The sequence below is a fragment of the Stylophora pistillata genome, chromosome 1 (assembly GCF_964205215.1).
Source record: "Stylophora pistillata chromosome 1, jaStyPist1.2, whole genome shotgun sequence".
NCBI classification, from domain to species: domain Eukaryota; kingdom Metazoa; phylum Cnidaria; class Anthozoa; order Scleractinia; family Pocilloporidae; genus Stylophora; species Stylophora pistillata.
In genome coordinates, this window is record NC_142519.1 from 57,684,278 (window position 1) to 57,707,977 (window position 23,700).

Here is a 23,700-nt window from a genome sequence, read left to right on the forward strand (position 1 = left end):
TGTTTACACGTATAATAATCAAACTTTGCTTTATCTATTTTAATCACCCGAGGGAGGGGTGAGAGAGCTGAATGCTTTTGCATTGGGTGGCTTGTGTTGCGCACAACCCCACAAATCCTTGCGAGCTGAAAGAAACAAGAGAAAGAACTGGGTCGAGTATTCGAGCGGAAAATTCGAAAATCGTTTCGTTCATAAAATATCAGTTTGCTTTGGGAAAATAAACCTTTTTCTTCTAGCTCATCGAAAAGTCAAATGTCCAAGAAATCTAGGGTGATAAAGACGTATGGAAGGCACAAACACCGGACCGTGAAGACTCAAATTTGGCTTTCTCCCGAAGAAAATGTTCATTCCCCGTTTGGAGACGGTTTCCTTTCCAAAATCGAAGCAAGCTCTTCGACCAATGTTTTCAAGCCGAAGTTGTCAAAATGGTAAGAATTTTTTCAGTTATTCCTGGTTAAACAGTTTCGTTTTACCGAGATCAGATCAAAACCTTAACCGGAGCAAATCGATATATATCAGATTCTTTGAACTCTGATCTTCCAATTTGTTTGTGTCAGGTGGAATTTTGTAATAAAACCACTTTGCGATCTTCCCGTTTAAATATTCACTGGAAATATGAAAAAGAAAATGGCAAGAAGTGTTTTATTATTTGTAAGCAATCTTATGGTTGAGTGTTATATTTTGTCAGGTCTAAGCCCTCTAAAAACGACGCAACTTTACAAGCATCATTCGAACACCAAAGCTGTGCGATTCCAATCGTTAAGAAACAAAAAAAAAGCTCATCTAATTTACTAATAATCGATGATAAAGAAAACAGCCATAATTCAAGTTTGTCAGCTGATGACCAAAAGGAGAGGAAGCTCAAGAGGAAAAGGCAAACATTGTTCAGTAATTGTACGCCGCTATCAACACAAAGAGGTTTAAATGTTGTGGGATCAACTAATCAATCGGAAAGTGAAAAGCTGGTGGTCAAAGAACCTGAGGTCGTTTTGGTGAATGATAGCTTTGAGAGTAGAGAACAAAGTACCTGCCATTTCCACGATGTCATTTGTATTGAAGAAAGTGTACAAGATGTTGTTCTTCAATCTGAATGCAATCACCCTTCAAATCTAAGTAATAATATTTCAAATGGAGGGCAAAATTGGAGAGGAAATGATAATGCATTCTGCAATTGTGCTTCAATATCAGGAGACAGGGAGAATTATGACTTAGGAAACAGAGACTGCACCCAAAGTAACAAAAGCAACAACACAGTTTTTCAAATTGACAGCTGCCACTCAACCTATGCCACTTCAACTCCAGTATTCAATGGTGAAAGTTCTCTAGCAGTTGGAGAAATGGGCCAGTCAGATTCCCAAAACTCCTATTCAATAGATGGTAAGGTTCTTTTGGAACCAATTAGAATCACACCAATTCAGTGGGAGAGATCATTATTATTGTTATCTTCTACTGAAAAATCCAGCGATGAAAATAGTAACCAGTTGTCAGCTGATGATCACAGAAATTCAGGGGCACTTGAAACTTCAAGCTTAACTCACAGTAACAGGACATCCAAAGAGATAAAAGAGTGTGTTGTTTCCTTGGAGAAGTTAAGGATAACACCCTTAAAAAAGAGGGGTAAATATCTCACAACAACATTATCTGGTGATGGAAGCCTTCTGTTTGTTAACAGAGGGAAGTCCCAGCTCTCATTTGCGGTGAGTGCATATTATTTTATCAATTTTTCTGAACGACTGATTTTTGATGATGATGATAAGCTGAGCAGATAGTAAATCATCAGCTTGCGCACAATCAAATTTATTTAAGACATGCTATATATTGGTGAAGAAGAGTATCTTCAAAGTCATCAGTTAAATTATTATACTTACCAGGGTTGTCACCTAGTGCTGGCTGCTGGCAAGATTTGCCAAATGAAAAAGGCAGATCACCAACTGGAATTTTGGCTATTGATGGCTTCAGGCGCAATGGGCATTTCCAAGGTTGCACACTCTACCTTTGAGCCGCCTCACTTGAAATTTCAGCTGGCAACATAGTTTCTTAGTTGCACCCCTGACTTAACAATTCTTTTTTTAAAATTTCTTTTGCTTTAAAGGAAGCCTTAACTCCAGTCAAAAAAAACATCAGCAAAACAGACTTTGAATGGGAATCTGAAGTAGAAAAGGAGCTCACTAATTTTGAGAAGGTGCTAATGGAGTGTGATCAACAGAGGCCAATGAAATTTTCAGAATTCCTTGACAAGAGGTAAGCATCAGTTTACAGTCAAACCTCAGTATTAAGTGGCATTATATTAAGTGATCACCCTGTACAGTGGAACCTCGATTTAGCAAAGTGCCAAAGGACTGGGGAAATTGGTTCGTTATATCGAGGTTCTGTGGCATACATTTTACTTTAACTTTAGCCGGACTGAAACTGAAGTATCGTTCATTATACGGAGGACTTCGTTATATAGAGGTTTGTTAAAATGAGGTTCCACTGTATTAAGCAGTCATTGCCACTAAGTCCCAAATTGTTTTCCTCTTAATCAGTGTAATTTTCACCCTTATTTACCAGTCACCTCTGTTAAGCAACACATAAAGGAGGGGTATGCTAATATAATTATTGACCATTTTCGAATATCCTAATATTCTTAACTTTTATTCTTTTACTGCATGTTGATAGCTAGGTATTTTCCTATTATTGTAATTACATTAATTAGCAATTTCTAAGTTATTGCAATTGTTTGTAACTTCTTATTGTAATTTAGGTGAGGGCCACAGGTTTCTCAGTCCATGACTATAAAGTGCTTCCCTTGTCAAATAAATTTATTTATTTTATTTATTTAATGTCACCCTTTACTGTAAGTTACACCATCCTAAAATAAACACTGATAGATTCAAAAACACGTTTGTTAATCGCTTAATTTTTAAACATAATCTAGTCTTATAATTTTTATCTTGATTTTCTCTGTAATTATATATATACCTTCTTTTAATGTTGTAACATAGGATATGTGATTATTTATCTTATGACTTAATAAAGATTCAATTCAATTCAAGATTCAATTCAATTCAAAGGCTTGTTTGTATTGTATTCCACCTGTATCAAATGGTCAATTTTATGGGTGAATAACTCAAATAAACTTATAATCTTTCAAGTAATTTTTAATCCTTCTTTCTTTCCCAAAATCCAAGTAAGTAGTATTTTTGAGCAAGATTCTGTACATTAAGTGTTCAATTATGGCGTTAAGTGTGTGTGTCATTCTTTATAATGTTCCTAAGCTTTGGAACCCATATTAAGCAGCGAACCTGTATCTGTCGCTTGGCCATTCCCTGTGGATGACCATTTAATACAGGTTCAACTGTATCTTGATATCACACAAAATTGTCATACCTTATTCAAAAGGAAATATTTAGAATTCAGAAAAGAGAATGAAGAATTACCATAGGTCTTAGGAGTTCAAGAGCTAAGTTACAGAACCATTAAAAGTAAGTTACACTGTTGTACTAGATAAAGCTGATACAACGTGAAATTTTCCTTCAATGCAGTCTTCTGGAGAGCTGTGTAAAAATTGGAGAGGGAGTTTATGGAGAAGTCTTCAAAGCTCAGTATGAGAATGGACAATCAATTGCACTGAAGGTAATTAATATTGAATGTATTGTTTATTTTAATGTAATTACCACCTCTGGCCAATGATAAGCGTAATATATTTCGTCTTTCGTGCAGTAGGTGTGCAGTTTAGCTTTTATTTTTGTTTTGTTTTTTTTTTTTTATATATATATATAATATGTGTGAGAATGTAATTGCACACATTGTGGTGATTTGGTAATTCAAATTCTTTCTTTGGTGCCAATTCGAAAATTCATTTCAAATTGCCCAACCTGATTTATTTTCTTGACATGTAATTTATAGAGATGAACATAGAAGATAACTAGAACAGGCAAACTGGTAAAATGTTGGTGAACTTAATTTATTTACCAATTTCTGGCATGTGACAGATTGGTAATCAGCCACTTAAGAGTGTCAGCTAGTGTGTCACTGGTGCTATGTACCTCTGGCATAGGTAGATACCAGGTCACTATCACATACCAAAAATATGAACTTTCTTTACACCTTCCAACTGTAAATGCAGCCATTTCTCTTAATGAGACCATTGTGTTTTCTGGTTCTAAGTTCAGTCTGGCTATGGAAGTTTTAACTGTATGGTTTCATGACTGAGTCTGAAATTCAATATCTCATTCACAGATCATCCCAGTTGAAGGTGATTTTCAAGTGAATGGTGAGCCCCAGAAGTCATTTGAAGAAATTTTGCCAGAGATTGTTATTTCCAAGTAAGGTTCAAAACTTCTATTTTGAATTGAATTCATAAACACCAATGATTTGAACTCATACGATACAAAAACCCTTATGACCGATTCGATAATATTATTATTGGTGACACTGTCAACATTTATTTTAATAGGGAGCTGAGTTTACTTGGAGATTCCCATACAAATGTAAGGATTAAAAAGAGATTTCTATCTGATAATTTGTTTGTGACATTCTGTCAGTCAAATAAATTCAGTAGCCTAAAAAGTTGTCAGTTCATTAATTTATAGCTTCAGAACAGGCATAATTTTGGCAGGTGAGTGCTGAGACATTATATTTTCCTGGTGATAATTATGCTATCTGCTGTAGAAGGCTTTCAATTCAATTCAATTCAATTCAATCAAAGTTTATTGTCTAACGTGAGGCATGGTTGCCCAATTGCCCGAGCCAGAGGCTCATGTATAAAATGGTAGACTATAAATTAACTATAATTAAAGGTATATTATTAGAAGTACTTAAAACTTTATAGGTAAAAATATATAAGTTTAGAGTACGAGTGATAATTGTAAAATTGTAGGTGATTAATATTGATAGTTAAAAGAGTCTAAACATTATGTTCGGTGAAAGATATTGCAGTAGATGAATATGAATAAGAATGACAATGTATGTGTACGTACAATAAAAGTCAACTACATGTGTTACATTAACAGATTGGTCCTAGAGTGCTAAAATTGAAATTCTTAAGTTTACTACAAAAATCGCTAAGCGAAGATGCTGTTTTAATTTCTCTAGGTAAACTGTTCCAAAGGTGACTAGCTTTATATGTAAAGGAATTATGATACGATCTATTATTATACCCTGGTTGCACTAGATTTACACCTTTATTCCTTAAACTATATCTAGATTCCCGCAATTTAAAAAAGTTTTTAATATATTCTGGACCGTTCCATTTAATTCATACATTTAAAAAGTAAAACCAAGGAAATATAATTTCCTTGGTTTTAGGCTGGGGAGAGAAAGAAATTTGTATTAAGGGGGTGAATTACAGTCAAAAGGATGGTGAGGGGGAGGGTGGGGTAATAGAGTGCCTTTCCACACACACCCCCACTCCCCTCCTGCAGTGCACTCTAACTCTAAACCAAACATGTTTGGTCGATCACAAGTTTGTAACGTTAACTCACTTCAATAAGATGCCTGCACCTCTGGCTGGCTAATCAATTTATTGCCATTTTGTTTTCATGTATATAGGACAATGTGTCTTCAACATTCATCACCGTCCGCAGGTTGGTACCACACTTTACTACTTGGCCGCACCATTGTTGACTCTTTTTCTTGCCTGGGTAGTTAGTGCTTTTTTGGGATCTTTGAAACATTGATTCTTCATTTTCATTGAAGACCTAAACAGCTGCTGACTAGAAAGGGTAATTTTTTTGCTCTAATTCTAAACAAAAACAAAGCCTTACACTAAATGTAGTGTCTAAATTTAGACACTAACATCCAATTTTAGATATTAGGGTTCGATTGTGGACACTAATGTCTGATTTTGGACAATCGTTATGGTGGCCAATTTACCACTTCAACTTTGTTGATATATCCAAGTTATTTGGACACTAGGGTTTGCTTTTGGACACCTGTGTCTGATTTTGGACACTAGCATCCAATTTTGAATATGAGAGTGTGATTATGCACACTAGTGTCTGATTTTGAACATTTCTGTCTGATTTTGTTTGCTACTGTCTGATTTTGTTTGCTACTGTCTGATTTTGTTTGCTACTGTCTGATTTTAGACACCAGTGTCTACTTTTGGACATTAGTGTCTTATTCTAGACTCCAGTTTCTGATTTGGAGGCTAGTGTCATATTTTGAATATTAGTGTCTTGAATTTGGGCACATGTGTCTGCTTAGACACTAATGTCTAAAATCAGAGACTAAGGTTTTTTAAGAACAAAAATGGTGTGAAACGTTTGAAATAATTAAAGCCTTAAATAAGCTCAAAATTAAGTTTTCTTCACATGGGTAAATAACCAGACAAAATGAAGGGCCAATAATTGGCAAGACTGTCATTGTCCAGCCATTATTTTGTACCTGAAAACTGTTGAATTGGACTCTTCACTTTGCACATTTCTAAATGCTAAATTTTATTTCTTTCTCTTTGAATTTTATTTGTTGTTAAGTGTAACGTGCATCCAAGATGAATATCCCAGCCATCTGATATCTGAATGGGACAGATGGAATGACAAACACACCTCAGAAAACGACAGGCCAGGTAAGAGCTACTAAATAACCTGCATTGACATCTGCTTCCATGTTTTGCGCATATACTTGTCCGGGCTTGCTCTGTAAAGTAGAAGTTAACCGTTGGACCCCTGAAAGTGTCAAACAGTACGGTCATGTGAATAAAAGAGATGATCACCAACTAAAGAAGCTCTTGATTGTTGAAAAAATCCTCCTTGACAGCACCTTTGAGAGCGTGAGGCGAACAGTACGGAGAATATGCAAGCTGATGTTAGGGTTAATGGAGATTAATTTTTAATTGCTCAAGTCTCCCTTGCAGTTTGTAGGTTACTTTTGTTTACTTGCTTGTTGCGTTTACTTGTTCCTTGCGTTTAGATACAAATTTCGCCTTTTCTCTCATCCCCAATAACACTCTGGATATTTGGGTATTCACGTATCCCTTAAAATTAGAGATATAAAGCGACTGTTACTTTGTTTGCTTTGAGGTATTTCCTCATTCTTTAACCATCCACCTGTTATGTGCCGTTTTGCTTTTGTTGATAGATATCTTCCCGAGTGATCAGTTCTTTGTTGTGTTCGAGTTTTCAAATGGCGGTAAAGATTTGGAGAGCTTTGAATTCAACTCCCTGTCAGAGGCGTGGAGCGTACTGCATCAGACGGCCCTTGGACTAGCGGTGGCTGAGATAGCGCTTGAATTTGAGCACCGAGATCTGCACTGGGGAAATGTTTTGATTTGTAGGACTGCGGACGAGTTTGTAGAGAGCACTTTGCAAGGAGAGAAAAAACTGGTACCGAGTCATGGTGTCCGAGTCAGTCTGATCGACTTTACTCTCTCACGGCTGAAAAAAGGTACCCAAATCTAAGTGTTATGGTTTTTTCTTTAATTAGCTCTGTGATTGATCGAGGGAACTTGGGCCAACCCCTCAACCAATCAGATGCAAAATTCAAAAAACGGCGACGTGGTCGCGCCCGTTTTCCCACTCTCGTTGGCTTGCTTTTACTTTTAGTTTACATTGGCTCTTTTTTTCAGAAAAATCTGAAAAGAAACTTCCACTGAGTTCTGTGCGAACGAGGCCTTGTCAAAAAAATGTCACGCCGTCGTATTATCATGTCATGATAAGTTAAACAAGGAATTTGTTTCTTGTTCTTTGTTTTCTTTGATGATCTTCTTTCTTTTTTTCAGATTGATTTTTTTTTATTCACTTTTGCTGCAGATGGCGTGACGGTGTTTTGTAACATGGCAGAAGATGAAACTCTGTTCACCGGTAGAGGAGACTATCAATTTGACGTGTATCGACTCATGAAGAAAGCAAACAAGTACGTACTTTTTAACTGCGCGAGTACCAATAAGAAAATTTTGGTATAACAAATAATAATATAATAATAATAATATAATAATAATATAATAATAATAATAATATAATTTTGGTATTTCACAACGTAAGTTTTATTTTCCTTACTTCCTGTTTCATAGGAACGACTGGGAACCATTTGAGCCTCACACAAACGTGCTTTGGCTTCACTACCTCGCCGACAAAATGTTAAAGAAGAAGAAATACCATGGAAAAGATAAAGAAATGGAGACACAGCTAAAGATGTTCTTGAGAAAAGCAAGAAAATGCTCTTCTGCTACAGACATTGTTCATGAGCTTTTCGCTTAAAATGAAAAATCAAATTCCATATAAATATATATACACATTTTTTTATACTTTATTTTTTTACAAACCTGGCTTAGGAAATAGTTTCTGTGAAACTTTAAAGAAGGGTTGAATGTTTACTTGTCATGAGTAACATATAAAGTATACTAGGACAAGTAAAGTCGAATTCAATTTGTAAATAGGTGATGTTTGGAATTTTTAGAATATATATCATAGCGCTTAAATTGTTGATAATCGGTAAAACGACGATGCCTTTTATGTACGCTCTGTCTCCCGCCAACAAATTGCATCGTGAGCAATTCGGAAATAGGATATAAAGAAAAAAATACTAATTTACCACTTTTATCGACAATATCGTATTGCACAAACCGGGTTTCTTTATAAATAGTAGCCAACATTATTAAAATTGCAATTTATTCAGAGAGATCGTAATTTTTTCTCCATTTTGAGTTGTAATTCCAACTGCAAAGCAGAAATATTGAGAAGCGAAAAACATGAGAAAAGGAAATAAAAACTTAATTTTCCATTGGTAATCGGGCCTAGAACAGACGAACCTGTCTGAAATAATACAGAATAGACCTGAACGACCAATCCCGTCCCTGTCTCAAACAGACGGAGCTGTCTGATAATAGACAGAACCTTCCGAAAATAAACGGAACCAAGCGAGGTTCGATGAATTCAAAACTGAAGGAAATTTTCAAAAATAAGCAGGCCACGCTACTTCGTTTTTAAGGCACTTCTGCAAACGCCCGCGGGTGACAGTTAGTTCTCTGTAGTCCTATGATCTTCCAATTATGTGAATATTAGCCCCAGATCGACTGCTGCACTATATTTGTATTACACCAATCACCTTATCAATTTGCTGTCAGACCGCTGTTTTTATCTTATCGCTGGCAATCTCTCACCTGTTCGATTCCAGGAAGACTGGCACTAGTTTGTTGCCAAGTACAGTTCAGAATCACAAACAATATGGCGTCTGATAGCAAGGAACTGCGTATCTGTGAATCTCTTTCTTTTACAAGCTAAAAACAGGCGTATTTAAGCAGTTCATCCTAGCTTTTAGTAAGGAAGAAGGAGGAGGACACATTTTAGACGTAGATTATCACAATTGTACCAGGTGTTTCCACTGATTTTAAAAATGGATCACAAACGTTTGCTAAGTTGTTGTGTTGAGATTTTAGATTCGTTTAATCCAAGGATTCATGGCGTTTTGGAACACCTTAATACCTGCTTAGCAACGAAAATGGTAAGAAAAAATTATAATTTTTTTAAAAGAAAAATTTTGACCATAATTAGGTCCATTTTACGTTTTTATTAAGGTAACATATGGAACTTGATCATGCATCGATCTTGTCAAATTCGACGAACAGTTAATTGATGTCTCATTTTGGTGAACTTCTGTTCTCTTTAGGGTCTTGGAGAAAGTGATGAATCGTTTCTAACGGAAGTGTTTTCTGGATGCGTGCAATACACAAATATCCTAAAGGTTTGTGTTCCAGTGTGATCTGATACAATTTACCCATTCAAAACCATTCAATATTGCTCTAAGATGTGATGAATTTAAATTTTAGCTGTTGCAATGACCGTTATCAACTACATGCAGTATAGTATAGCTGTACTTTTAAGTGTTATGTTTAATTATAATTGTGTCACACCAAAGCTACCTGAAAGTAGTGATTTACATGTACAGACTCTGAGGTTCTAACTTCCACTGTTAGATTCATGTACACTGCTAGGTGGAAAATACATGCAAGCCATGTGTAATTTCCATAGCAATTTTTGCTAGAGTCAAATTACATACAGACTTTGTGTAATAGTTTGTGTAAAATTTTAGGTGCACATTATTTGCATGTTAATCTGCCATCTTGCACACATTTTATGCAATGTAGATGCTGCTATTCCTGCAGCCTCTACTGTAGTTTAAAGAATACTACATGTAGTATTCACACGGCAAGAATGGCCAGCATTTGAAATATCTAAAAACTTAAGGTACTAATAAAGCTTTCTGCTCTGAAGACTCTGAATTTTTAAGGTTCTCCAAACCTGAATTATAAGTTTTTTTTATGTTATTTATCAATAGGTTGTTGTAGATGCATTCTATGCTGATGTTGGTAAGACTTCCCTTCGTGTTGACAAGAATCTATATACTGGTGAGTGCTCTAAAGATTTTTTCTAACCCTCATACCTTTAGTTTGTTGTAGTAGTTAGTCAACCTCCACTGATGACCACCTCTGTACAATGGCCATCTCTCCCTAGAAGCCACTTTTTTCGGTCCCAGTGTGCTGTCCATTCATTACACCCGTACCAGTCCCTATGACAGCCACCTCTCCTTGACGGCCACTTTCTTCTGTCCTCAAAGTGGCTGTTGTGGAGTACAGTCTGTACTCAAGCCAAGTGCCCTACCTTACTGGAGCTTGTCCAGATTTCCATAGCATGAAGCATCAAGGAACACTACTGCTTCCCCCCTGGACAGGATGACTGTACAACTTGAGGTTATCCCCAGCATTTTGTCAATTTACTAGCTAGTACCCATTTACAGTGGATGGAAAGTCAGGCACTGTGAAAGTACATGTAAAGTGTTTTTTCCCAACAATGAACACAATGACTCAGCCAGGTCTTGAATGAGAACCTCTCAACCATTAAAAGTCAAGTTCACTGGTCAGCTAAGGCCACCACATCTCCCACTATAGTACTTGATTTGAAGTATAATTATTCAGCTGGTTCTATTGACATGGGTTTCGTTTTTCTTTCAGTCCTGGTGTACTTGGCTCTCTACAGACTTGATGAACTGGGCATTGCACATTTTAGGAAATTTGTTATGAGCTATGAAGCAAACAAGATGCACAAAGTAAGAAATGCAGATTAGCATGAAACTGTTTCTTCTCAGCATAACAGCATCACTTTTGTCAATTTGATATATGATGATGTCAATAACCACTAAGTAACGACACCTAAATTAGCATTAATTATGTAAAACTGGAATAAAATATGAATCTAAAAGCTTTATCTGAAATTATTTAGCTAGTCTTGTATGTGTTACTAATCTATTTACAAAATGAACAATAACAATTGCTTTTAATTATGTCTTCGAGGTTTAGCTTTCTTACTGATCTCTTAAAAGATGACAATGATGGTGAATTCCTAAGGACTTCAGGGAGCTTATATTTAATTTAATACCATCATGACATTTTTAGAAACTTGACCCTTCATTCCCTATGGGTAAATGGGATGACTACAGCAAAATTCTCATTACAGCATCTCTCTACTCAATCGAACATTAAAGTCATGACAATAAGGAAAATGATTGCAAACTAAAAACACTTTAGGTGGTTAAACAAATTCTCTTTTTTAGTACCATAGGAAATGAAAAGATAACTGTGCTGACAATATTCATGAACATTAATGTTAACATTGGTAGTGGCCTATGTGTGTAATATTAAACAAGCTTGGTTAGTTAATAAAAGGTTTATTATATTGCTAGAAGATTTTGCTTTATTAAGAACTGAGAATGACTTGTTTACTTTGAGAGCCGGGAAAGAGGAAGCTAACTATGTTTGTAGCACATCAGACTTCACGAGAGTTTTTTTTTTTTTTTTTCTTTTTTTTTCAACTATCGTCCACTGCTTTTTGCATTTCCATCGGCAAATGGAAGAATCGAAGAATGTCCAAGAGTTACAAACATAGTTCTAATTGTATTTATTTCATGCGCAGGATCAATGTTGGCAATCCTGAGCAGGCAAGATGGCCCCATCTTGCTCACTCAGGTAGCCAAACAGAACACAGGATATGGCTTCATCTTACCCACGGGTGCTGCGAGCAATGTAATGAGAGAGAATATTGAATCAGAAACACAGGTCCAAGTTATGGTACACTGATGTACATGTATTATCTAACAGTCACCTACACATGTTATGTGCCTAATAGTATGTGCTTATTTGTGAATTTTATTCCTTTTTTTCCAGTTTCTCTCATTCTTGTTCAATGAAAGCAACATAATGACATGGATGAAGGATGAGGTAATTTTAAAACACAATTACCTGGAAATTTTTTTTTCTCTCAGCTTGTCATCAAAACTGGTAATTTTACTTTCCTTATCAAAAATTTTTAACCATGAGAATGCTTTTTTTAATTTTTTCCTTCAACAGTGGTGTAAACATTACGAACACAGCTATGTTCAAACACAATTGATATCCCCTCTTTTGAGGCAAGTATTTTTTCTTAATTTGATGCATATTGACAGGATTTAATTGCCTATTAATTAACAAGTATTAAGCAATGGGCATGGTACAGTGTAGATGAGCTGCAATTTACAATAAGCAATCGCAGAAAAAGAGAAGAGAAGGGCAGGATTTTCCTTTAAAAGTTATTATAACTGAAACAAGTGCTTAAATTGCTGGCCACCTTTTAGGATCATAATGCTTTACTTGATTTTCATCTACAGGTCAAAGTAAACTTATTTCATTAAAATTAATATCCACTTTACAGTGGCATACTAATAGTTGCTAAGTCTTTGAACAGGAGCATGGCCAAGGTTGACCAGTTGTTATCAAAATGATACAAATGCTGCTGTTTTTCAAATGCCAATTACTAGATACTGGTCTCTATTGCAACAAGGTCACCTTCAGCTTCACTCCAAAGCAAAGGCTTGGCAACTAAGTGCCAAACTTATAATAAAATTGTCTATTGTTCTTCAGTGAAAGTGATTGTGAATAGAAATGAATATTTACCAAACAACAAATTAAAGTGGCCTCATACAATTACCAGTTTATGTATTTTAGAAATGATAATCATAATTGATAATTATTTTGTCTTTTTGTTTCAGGTGGCTGCCAGAGTTAGATGGTCTTGTTACTGATTTAAGAGATAAATTAGCTAACAAACAGAAACCAAGGCAATCAAAACCAACAACAGGTACACGAAAAAAAAGTACTCAACCGAGGCTAAAATGGTTTTGTTATTTTGAAACTCAGGTTCATAGGTGCAGAATTGCCAGCTGCATTTCTTTTACAAACATGTACAGATTAAAAGAGAAGCTTTAGTGAGAGACTGCCCCAATCTTTTTTTTTTTTAATTTATTTTTATTACCAGCCTTTTATTTCCATTCATTTTTCATGATGCGATCATGATCCAAATATGAAAACTGATCTGAAATGAGATCTGTTTCTCGATCTGCCCTAGAACCAAAGCCATTCAACCTGACAAAACCAAGGCCCAGAAGTGTTCCTATGCCAGAGAAGGTAAGGAATTCATGTATATTTGATATTTCTTTCAGAATCAGCAGTGATAAGTTCTGCTATAGAGTGCACATGCACTGTGCAAGTATAATTCTGTATTTGTATTGTTAAGTTGAAACTAAGCAATTCTCTGTATTTTCAGATCCCTAAATTAAAGAAGTCAAGACAGGTGAGTGTCTATCAAGTTTGCTGAAGTACTGTACACTGCAAGTATAGTATATGTTGAAATTTTCCAAAATTTTTTGCGAATGTGGTGTTCAAAATTACTAGTACAATCTACTTACAATAAAATATATCCCAGAATCCTTCTCCTTTTCCAAACAGAATCTAAACTGACATAATTTTATTTTAATAATTTGAGGAAAGGAGGGTGCTTTTTTTCATTTTTATCTTCATTGATTGAAAAGGTTCCTCAGACTACGTATCATGCACCTGTTGAGGAAGATGTTATGGCAAAGATTAGAGAAGAAAATCGCAAAAGAGCTGAGGTAAGTACACGTATGAATGCCATGAACATTAGATAGATACATGTATACAGCTGTACCCTGTTTTCTGCAGAGCTTCTTCTTCCTCTAAAGAGGAAGTGCTCTTGCCATGAAGAGCAGCATCATTCAAGACATGGTTAACCTGACCCACGGTTAGTGCAAACTGTTTATTTACATGTAATTTTATAGCTCTGCAAAGGGATTTTCCTTAAAATTAATTTTATTTTCCCATTAGTTTCACGTCATATTGATAGAAGACCCAACAAAACCTTATGTGCATTCCTTTGTATGAGAAATTAAAGCCAAGGGTAAATTTTAATCTTAGATTAATGCTAACCCGGCCTTTCAAACAACCTGGTCCAGTTGTCACATTGATGTTGCAAGGCTTGATTAGACTTTTAACTCTGTACACCCGAACATCAGTTTGCAAGTTCTTTATACTGTTCTGTATATTATGTTGCCTATGGTATTTACAAGGATAATTTTTGTAATAATAAAGGCAGTTTCTATAGTTGGTGATCATTTCCTTTGTTTCCATGACTTTGATGTTTGATTCTAGGGTGATAATGTAGGAAGAAATATGATGCTTATCACTTTCAGAGTTAAACTTTCACAGTGCATCTCCCCACCCAGGAGTTTAAACAGATACAAAAAAAAAACTGTCAGAGATACTGTCAGAAGAATTGCTCAAGTGGCAGTCTGTAGTGTTCCAAGAGCAGAAATGCCTTAGCTCGATTAGGCTTCAGTAGAATGGTTGTCAAGTTTTTATGACTTCACCCTTCTCTCCCGGAAACAGGAGGAATTCTTAAGATCATCGGCCAGGCAACCTGCATGTGCTAGTGCTGAGAAATCTGCTAAAACAAAACGAAGAATGAGACAAATTACAGATGAAGAGAACTCCAAGTGAGTAGTCTAATTGTTAACACTGGCCTTTAGGCTGAAAACAATTATAAATTGAAGCTGTTCCCTTTCAAAAATAATTTCATCTTTATTTTTCATTACTGTAGACATACCTTTGTTTGCAGTTACATGCAGATACGAAATGTACGCCAAATTCTAAGCTACAGCTGGTTCTTGTTGAAAAAAAAAAAACAATTAGTTTGGTAGTTTGAATATCAATTTTTTTAACCTTTCTCCAACTGCAGCCACTGTGTACTGTACATGTTATTTTTTTTCCAGACCTGGTTTTCACGGTATATTTACACTTTTGGCATTAATTCGTTCTCCCAAGCTACTGTAGCAAACGATCATCTGTCCTAAAAGTTAATGAATTGTCTCCTGGATTTTGTTAACCTTTCCATTTCAAGTTCTCAATTTTAAGCTTTTCACTGTCTGGTGGTAAATTTACAATCTAGAGCCCCCACTTGACTTGCGCATCAGTTTAAGGTCAACCCATCATTATCTTTACTTTGTTGGGCCTTTAGGCGCATTTTGCGGGCTGAAATGGAGTCCATACTGACTTGTACTTATTGAGGAAACATACCAAACTTGATCACTGAAAAAGCATAAAATGTCATTTCCTCTCTTGCAGGTTACAGTTCAATAAAGTTAAAGCACAAGATGCGCCTTCAACCACAGTAAGACATGACAGCACATATTGTGTATGCACTCAGTAGAAAGTCATCCCTTTCCTATGAGCCTGTGAGCAAAGCACTCATTAGAGAGGTTTAGCACCGTGTTTTTTTTTTTTTATTTTTTTTTTGCGTGAAACAGCAAACGTTAACGTTAACGTTATCACGTTTCACGTAAAATGGCGTGAACCTTTGCTGCTTAGCTTCGCGTGAACTCAGGTCATGGTGGATTTGAAGGCGCCTTTGTTTGACTTACAAGGAATAATTTTGTTGCAATTTTTCCGAAAATTAACCTCTATTAGAGAGGTATGAACAGCAAAGAAAATCTTACGTACACGGCAACGCGAAACAGGTTGCTTTCACACTTAGAAACGGCAAAGCGCAGCCGGCAAGCGCGAAAAAATGGTAGGAAAAACAGGGTAACGTGGTTACCCTTGCAGTTCATGTTTCACGCAAACGCAATGCTAAATCTCCTTTATTAGCGCAAAAGAACGCACGTTTCTCCGCCCGCGGGAAGACTTGGGACGAGTCGGGGAGAGGTTTGCTGGGACTAATAATAATAATAATCTAATAATGGCACTTATAATCTCATTATCATATCAGTGCTAGACCGCTTGAAGACTTCATGCGGGCTCGCGATGCCTAAGGCGTCATACTTTCCCGCGGGCAAAGAAGTGTTCTTGCCAAAGCGCTCATAACGATGGCCTGCTCGCGGGCTATTTTCCTCTTGAATCATTGAAATTAGCGTTGTATGCTCTGAAAGGAATTTCCCTTCATTCCCTTTCATTCTGTTTCCTCCATTTTCTATTCTTTGCAGGTTTCATTTGTTGTTGATGTTGTTTTTTTTCACGTGTGATTTTATTCCAGTTGTAATATATAATACCTAATTGGCTTATCTACATGAATAACTTATTGTACTGTTTTTCATTCGTGTATGCGCATGCTCTCCAAGTAATTTCCTCTGTTCAGTCAAACTTGTCATTGAAGTATTTATCCTGATGTTTGTTTCCCTCCCGCCTCGATTAGCTCCGCTATTTTGCGGGTTGGGATTTTGTTAGATACGTATTTTAAATGCTAAGATAAATAAATTTTGTTGTTGTTTTGTTATTGTTGTAGTGGATATCTCTTTTGTAATTGGCATTGTGTTTCTCTTTTTCTAGGGTGGAAACATTCCGATCAAGTTAAATGCAGCAACAATCATGAGAGAAGGGGTGCTCTTTCACAAGAAAGAAGAAGAGGAGCTGAAAAGGTAAATGTAGGTAACGAGTACTCATAGTCGGGGGCTTGGATCCTAACCAATCGTCGTGGCATGTTTACGCTGTCACGTGGTCAGATCACATTTCAGATTTTGGCGACTAGTGCTAATCGTGCCATTTGATTGGTTAAAACCTGTCACGTGGTACAAAGTAACGCGCTCTCATTAGTTAGGACCAGCGCCCCATCCACGGGAAGCAACGAGGTTCTGCGATTCATTCTCGTCTTTAGACTTAAAGCGTAACGGCCTGAGAGATTCCTAAACGCGTTATTTACGCTGATGATTTCAATTTCTAATTTCCAGACTGTTAGAGTATGAAAAAGGAGGACGTGATGCAACTGAATTCTTAAGATGGCAAGAAAGTGCGAGAAAGGTAATTGTAATAATGTTTGGGCATTTTCTCGACTGGATTCTGTTCTAGTTATCGAGAACAACTTATTATCCGTAAGTATAATCAGTAAGTATAATCAGTAAGTATAATCAAGATACCATTAACTTTTTCGGTTTAATGCTTTGCTAGTCAAACAGAGTATACAGAAAATAAAACTGTGAAGCGTGTACCAAATTCATTTTATAAAGTTAGGCCAACATTTACTCGATCTCGAAATTGCTTCAGTTTGATTTGTATCTCTTTTTTATTGTAGCACTCATTGGAGTCATACAGAATACTTATTTTTCGTTTCTGTTGGTCAATGTTTTATTTTCCTTTTGCTGATTCCTTCGTAGAAAGACTTGGAAGACAGACTCGCCGAGATTGAAAAACGAAGATTGGTAAGTTGAAGATCTCATTTTCTAAATCTAGAAATGAATAGAACATAATGAACTGTTTTGTCTCTTTTTTTTTTTTTTCTGGCAACAGAAATCTTCGCCTTTAGGTGTCTTGTGTAAAGTGGAGAGTTTTAAGCTGTTTTAGTCTAATTCGTGGGTTTCAAGGAAGGAAAGTTACACATAAAATTAAAGGTGTTTACGTTAATCTTGTGTTTCAGGAAGGAAAGTTGAGCTACGAGGAGGCGATACTGGCAAGACAAACAATGATCAAAGAAAACCAACAGCGGGTCATGGAAATTAAACAAGAGGTGGGAATCATTAATTTTTGATCAGTTTGAAAATAAAGTCCGCAAAATTTGATAAGTAACTTTCTTTGAGCGATTTTCATGTAATTGTCGAAAGTAATATGGAATTGCATTGGTTTTACTTAACTTTAATAGGTGATTGGTTCAAAAAACTTGCGCCATCCTCTCAACCAATCAGATGCCAAACTCAAAACAATCACCTCTCGCGTTTTCCCGCGCTCCAAGCAGTTTGCTTGTCTTCACTTTGAGTTTTTATTGGCTGATGATGATGTAAACCTGTGTTCTGATTGGTCGCTGGGATCACTTTGGTTTTGGTTTTTCGGCACTCGATTGAAAGCTGCTCTAATTTTGGTCGATTCACGCCAACATATTCTGACTTAGAAATTTGTCTACTGTCATCAGGTGGTTGTTCTATAATTCATACTAAAGAAATTGAATTGCTAGATACTTCTAACAGTTTCAAATACGATGTTAGAAAATGTTGAATTCATTTGTCTCTCCTCGCAGACAAAAGAGATGATGCAGAAACATCTCGAGAGAAAGTCGAAGGAAGGTGAAGAAATGAGGTTAGTATTCCTGTGTTTGCCTGTTAAAAGACATTTCAGAAACGTGTTCGCACTAAAATATGCAGAGCGGCAATTCAAAGATCCTGGTTTTTGTAAAAATGTCCTCTTCTCGGAACAGATATTGCCCAAGCAAAATTTCGTGCTAAGTGCGTGACTCCTATAATTTTCTTTAACATTTTATTACCCTTTTCTTGGTTAGGAAACTCGTCGAGCAAACCACGTTGGAACATGAAAATACTAAAGAGGCCCGCAAAAAACTTCAAGAATACAACCAAAAACTGGGTAAGGTGTAAATTAAATTTTTGAGAAGAATGGTCTATAACCTCCAGCTGAGTTAATCTTGTCAGCACTTGGTGACAAGGAGTGCCCCGCCACATCGTTTTCCGGTAATCTGTAACAAAGACAGCTATAAGTTGATAAATCATATTTCGGTTTATTTAGATGGCATGTATTTTCCTATATTTAGTGTTCATTTTCTACTTATTTCTTGGTGTTAGTTCAAGAGGTCAGCAAGGAAAGTCAAGAGCTTATGCGCAAAGCTTTAGAAGAGGTGAGTTGTATTTACCTTACAAACAATTTCAAACAATATTTCAAACAAACAATAACAACAATTTCTTGTTGTTATTGTTTTTTTGTTTTTTTTTTTAACCCTCTGCACAATCCTTGAATCAACGTTGGAGAGAAAAAGCGAAGAATATCTTTTTCACAGCTTCTGCAAATAGTTTGAAATTAAGTGCAAAATGACTGAAATCAGATGGCAAGAAGTTCAATTTTTACTGTTAGCCAGTTGTCATGAACATTCTTGCAGTTTTTTAAAAGAATGGAATCTATCATGATTGACTAAATGGGGTATCTACTCGTTAAAAAGTGACGTTTGTATTCCACAGGCTGAAGAAGAAATGAGACAAAGAGTTGCGCTGATTGCGAAGATAAGAGCCATAGAAAGTGTACCAGTCATTCGATTTAAGGTATGCCTTGTGTTTCTTGTCTGATATCTGAAATGCTGATGGCACAGTGTCGCTGGCTGTGCCTTGAGTTGAACGCCAGAGAAAAAATTAATTACTGGTCCTAGTAGGTGTGTAGATAACCAACCCGCAGATTACATTCAGCAATTAGCGTTGTTACTGGCAAAGCAATTACCAAAAAATCATAAAAGAATCCATAGCAAAAGTAATCCATGCTCTAAGAGACGTAAAAGTAATTATTACAGCTGAGGCAATATGTGAATAGCAGAATTTATCTAGCATTAAGGTTAAACTTTTCGGGCAGTTTTCTTCAAAATTTTATCATAAGGTTCCTCTTCATAGCTATTCTGCGGTCTACTGAAACATATTACACATTTCTTCTGTTTTGTTTTGCAGCACGTGGATCTCACAGAAACTTCAGGAGCTGGCCTTCTCAGTGAAATGTCTGTAGCAGAGGTAGGGTCAACTTTAAACTACTTTATATTATTCATTTTTAAGAGGTCGGTAGGCCTTTGGTTGTTGTTTTCTCAAACAACCTGAGCCAATCATTTTTACCAACTGCAAGGGATATTAATTTACTACTCGAACGAGCAATATTTATATAGATTTCCAGTCGTCAGTTTTCTAACGATTTTGGCAGTAAACTACTATTTTCTATTCAGTGGGAAGTACGTGTATCAACAGTCCTAACAGCTTCTTTGCTTGTATTATGTGCGAGAGGTTCGTTTTGATAACCAAATAACGACCCAATTATACGTAAGAGTTGTGAAATTCGCTGGAACACCTCGCCTTTCAACTTTTTACTCCGCAATGAACCAGCCATCTTAAGAATAGCGATTCTGTTTTTTTTTTCTCAGCTGCGAGAGAGGTTGGCGCTACTAAGAATAGCCGAGAAAGAGGAGCAAGAGGAGAAAAGGGACAATATATTGAAGTCCAAAGTGGTGAGTATCAAAAACGAATGAAACAAGTCATTAGTCCACCTCTGTATGAGGCTCGGCAATCTTCGGAATCGAACGTTTGTTCTTCGTCAGAGAGTTTGCCCTATGGTTCTCGTGGCGTTGGCTCTTCGTCACTCTGGCGAAGGGCTAACGCTTGAAACGTCAGCTTTGAAACTCTGTACAGTGACTAAGTTACTTTATCAACTCAGTTGATAAAGCCAAAACTACCTTGTTACTCCCACTGACGTAGCACCTCCGTGTCTTCAGAAAGTTACCCCTTTTATTCAATATTCGGAATCCCCGAGCTGTCTTCGAAACAAGGGAATAAAGGCTGATAGTTCCCACCAATAACGTAGCTCCATTTTCTGCCTTTAAAAGTACACACAACCCACAATTCCTCTATTCGCTCCGACGAAGGGCTAACGCTCGAAACGTCAGCTTTTGTAATCGTTACGGTGGCTAATTTACCATTTCAACTTTGTTGATATATCCAAATTATGTCTTCGAAACACTACGATTGTACTAAGTATATTAAGATTGTCCTTGAGGAAAAAAAAGTAAAACACAAATAGAGTGTTTGACTGACCGATCAGATCACACTGGTTTTGTCCCTTTTATTGTTATATGTGATGCAAGCCTTATGTATGTCTTGAAGGGGTCCAATTACCATCATTATGAAATTCAACCGGAAGTTCACTTTACTTTTTAAGGGTTTGTTGGAAGAGATTGCCCGCAGCAAACGACCTACTCCTAAGTTATAGTCCTTTGTTTGTGGTTTGATCCAAGGCTTCGTTAAAATACTTGTACATGGCGTAATTATCATTATGATAATTATCTTTTAGGAAAAAGACCAGTTCCTTATGGACACTTTAGAGACTATCGCCAAGCACCGAGCTGAGAAAGGAAACGACGCAGCCGTGAAGTGAGTCACACTTCACTTCCGTCCATATGAATTATATTACATTATATTACATTATATTAATTACATTAATTTTGGCGCGATTTTATTGGTTACTTTACGTCACGTGGTGCAAAATCACAGGACAGTTATCAAGCAATAACCCCCGTCCGCGTCGATATTTGTCCTCCGATTTTTTCCGTGAAAAAGAAACATAGTCAACACAAGAGTTTCAACTTTGCCGTTCTCCTATTTACATGGAAGGAAACCAAACTCTTTTTTTTTTTTGCTTGCTTGCGTCAATCACGCGCATTCGCCATCAGATCACCACTGGCTTTTTACTGTGTTTACGCGCAGTTTAATTGCGATGTCAAAATTAATGGGAGGGTTATAAAATAAATAAACCCCGTTCTGGCTTACTGGTATGTCGGCTGATAATCTCCTTGGCTGAGAGATTGTCCTCAAAATTTCATATTTTCCCTCGAAGCTTCGCTTCTCGGCCAAATATTCATTTTTCGGACAATCTCTCAGCCGCGGACATTATCAGCCGACATACCAGCCACCCGAAGAGGTTTATTTACTAACTAAGCGTTATTTTGAGGTGAACTGACCGTTTTCCCTTTTTGTGAATCAGGCTGGAGGCAAATAAGCGTCAAAAGAAACCGGAAGTGAAGGATACAAAGCTAAAAGAATTACAGGAACGACTGGAGGCAAGGAAAGCAGGTTTGATCAAAATACAGTCATTTTTTTTTATTCTACATTTGGTCAAATTACTTCAGTTATGGACCCGTGTACAAAAATTGTTTCAAACGATTGTAAACACGAGTGAGTTGACGCGCTCGTAGATCATTCACATCTAATCCCTTGTCCCAGTAATCATCAGTGTGTCCACTGGCATTGCCAAAGTATAAGGTGCCCGTTGTAAATCTGATTCTGACGCTTAATGCAGACATAAACTTGGGTTGACCTTTAGTGCAGTTTGGACGTGTCAAAATATGACACCGACATAGTTTTGAGATACCGACACCCCTGGGCGAAGTATTGTGTCAAATATATTCGTTACTTTTATATGTTCTCATGTCTAATTCTCGATGAGTACGAGCAAAGGCCTTGCCAATGAATGTGCTTGTAAGTTTGCCTCTTGTCCATTTGTCACCATTGTATTAGGTCATCTATTAGGTCTTGACAGTATGTATTAGACTTTTTAGATTCTTAATCTTAGAGGCACGTACGTATTTTGAACGAGCTCTACGAGCTCCTTGACGCAACCTGGGTAAATAAAGTATTGATTGATTGATTGATTGATTGATTGATTGATTGATTGATTGATTGCATTTGATTATTTTAAACAGAACGTAAGAAAGAAAGCGAACGTCTAGCGGTGGTTCCGAAGAAAAGCTCAGCACGAAGACAAAAGGCTCTACAAGAAGAGAAGGTTGGTAACTAACAAACGGTTAATGTTGGTTATTCTTGTTTATGAAAAGGGACGTTATTTGTACTTTTTTAAGGAGGTAATTGAAGTGGATACCACAGAATCGGGAGGGAATAACATCTTGACTTCTCCAAACTTCAGTTTAAAACTTTTCGGTTTATATTTCGTCAGTGGGAAATGATCACTGTCATTTGCATGCATCTTACGTGAGAGCCGTTCTCTTTTAGGCGGCACTGGAGAAGATGAGGTGGAAAGAACTTGAACAAACACGAGAAAAAGCAGCTAAGCTTCGAGGTGAAGGCTTAGCGAGTAGGAATTCGGCAGGAGTGCGGCCAGTAACAACATTAAGGTGAGAAAATGCGAAAGATTAATTGAATTAATCATTATATCCTCGCTGGCAGTACTGTAGGAAATATTTTTCGAAAGGCCTCGAAAAGGTTATGAAATATCATTTCATGCAAGTTTTACAGAATACGAATCCTGTATAATTACCAAGTGTAAAACAGTTTTGCGCGACTGTATGTCAAGTCCTTGCAAATATGCAGATGTATTAAACGACTAAGTGTATTTTTTAATTTTTTCTTTTTGCAGAAATCAGCGGACCGCAACAAAGATTGCATCATAGATAAAACGGTGTTAAATTATATAAGCTACACATGAAGTGACATTTGCTTGTCTCCGTAAAGTCACTCAGTAATAAAAATTTACGGCGGTTTAGGTAAAAGATTGACAATTCCCTCCTTTCCATTTTTTTTTTTTTTTCTTTGTTGATAAAGATATTTTGATTCTCTCCCATTTATTTCTGCGAAGTAGGAATTATTCTTTAATAATAAACTAACCTTTCACAAAGGCCGCTTTGTGGAACCTTTTTATCCCAGCCATTTTAAGAACAAATGACGCGTGGGTGGCTGCATAATGAAATTACCCGTTCGGAAATCCTTGAGGGTATTAGACGAAATACTAGTACCTTCTTCCCTCAACTCCCACGAATCTCTATAATAACCAAATCAATTAAAAGGGTAAAGGAAAAGGCGTAAAAATACCAGTCGCAAGAAAATTACAGTCCTTGAATAAATTTTGTTTGTATTTTTTTGTTAATTTTTATC

General features: G+C 36.5%; 2 protein-coding genes and 1 long non-coding RNA gene across 5 annotated transcripts; 2 read left to right on the top strand and 1 right to left on the bottom strand.

Moving 5' to 3' along the window:
• Positions 1 to 153: 153 nt before the first annotated feature.
• Positions 154 to 8,599, top strand: LOC111337145 (uncharacterized). 2 transcript variants are annotated; one of them, XM_022943383.2, is made up of 11 exons: positions 156 to 428; positions 689 to 1,697; positions 2,093 to 2,241; positions 3,525 to 3,615; positions 4,222 to 4,307; positions 4,439 to 4,472; positions 5,533 to 5,567; positions 6,459 to 6,550; positions 7,063 to 7,368; positions 7,734 to 7,836; positions 7,994 to 8,599. In XM_022943383.2, exons 1-11 carry the CDS (start codon positions 253 to 255, stop codon positions 8,178 to 8,180), a joined length of 2,268 nt encoding a protein of 755 aa, XP_022799118.2. In that variant the 5' UTR covers positions 156 to 252; the 3' UTR covers positions 8,181 to 8,599. The 2 variants fall into 2 exon arrangements, with proteins under 2 accessions (XP_088581715.1, XP_022799118.2); XM_088725589.1 differs by lacking the exon at positions 7,994 to 8,599 and having other exon boundaries at positions 154 to 428; positions 7,703 to 7,834.
• LOC148743293 (uncharacterized) lies at positions 4,635 to 7,124 on the bottom strand. The gene is made up of 2 exons (XR_015988896.1): positions 6,990 to 7,124; positions 4,635 to 6,650 (listed from the first exon to the last, which is right to left on the bottom strand). It is a non-coding gene; the product is annotated as an uncharacterized LOC148743293 (long non-coding RNA).
• A 521-nt stretch (positions 8,600 to 9,120) lies between the features above and the next one.
• On the top strand, positions 9,121 to 23,692 carry LOC111337146 (cilia- and flagella-associated protein 99). Of its 2 annotated transcripts, XM_022943384.2 has the most exons (27): positions 9,121 to 9,423; positions 9,589 to 9,663; positions 10,258 to 10,327; positions 10,931 to 11,025; positions 12,140 to 12,193; positions 12,323 to 12,381; positions 13,000 to 13,088; positions 13,356 to 13,414; positions 13,554 to 13,580; positions 13,819 to 13,899; positions 14,693 to 14,799; positions 15,428 to 15,473; positions 16,628 to 16,716; positions 17,026 to 17,095; positions 17,449 to 17,493; positions 17,709 to 17,798; positions 18,303 to 18,361; positions 18,561 to 18,643; positions 18,859 to 18,911; positions 19,249 to 19,329; positions 19,723 to 19,782; positions 20,184 to 20,267; positions 21,107 to 21,186; positions 21,797 to 21,885; positions 22,515 to 22,597; positions 22,822 to 22,943; positions 23,186 to 23,692. In XM_022943384.2, exons 1-27 carry the CDS (start codon positions 9,316 to 9,318, stop codon positions 23,217 to 23,219), a joined length of 1,992 nt encoding a protein of 663 aa, XP_022799119.2. In that variant the 5' UTR covers positions 9,121 to 9,315; the 3' UTR covers positions 23,220 to 23,692. The 2 variants fall into 2 exon arrangements, with proteins under 2 accessions (XP_022799119.2, XP_088581746.1); XM_088725620.1 differs by lacking the exons at positions 9,121 to 9,423; positions 9,589 to 9,663; positions 10,258 to 10,327; positions 10,931 to 11,025 and adding an exon at positions 11,194 to 11,998.
• The last annotated feature ends 8 nt before the right edge of the window (positions 23,693 to 23,700 follow it).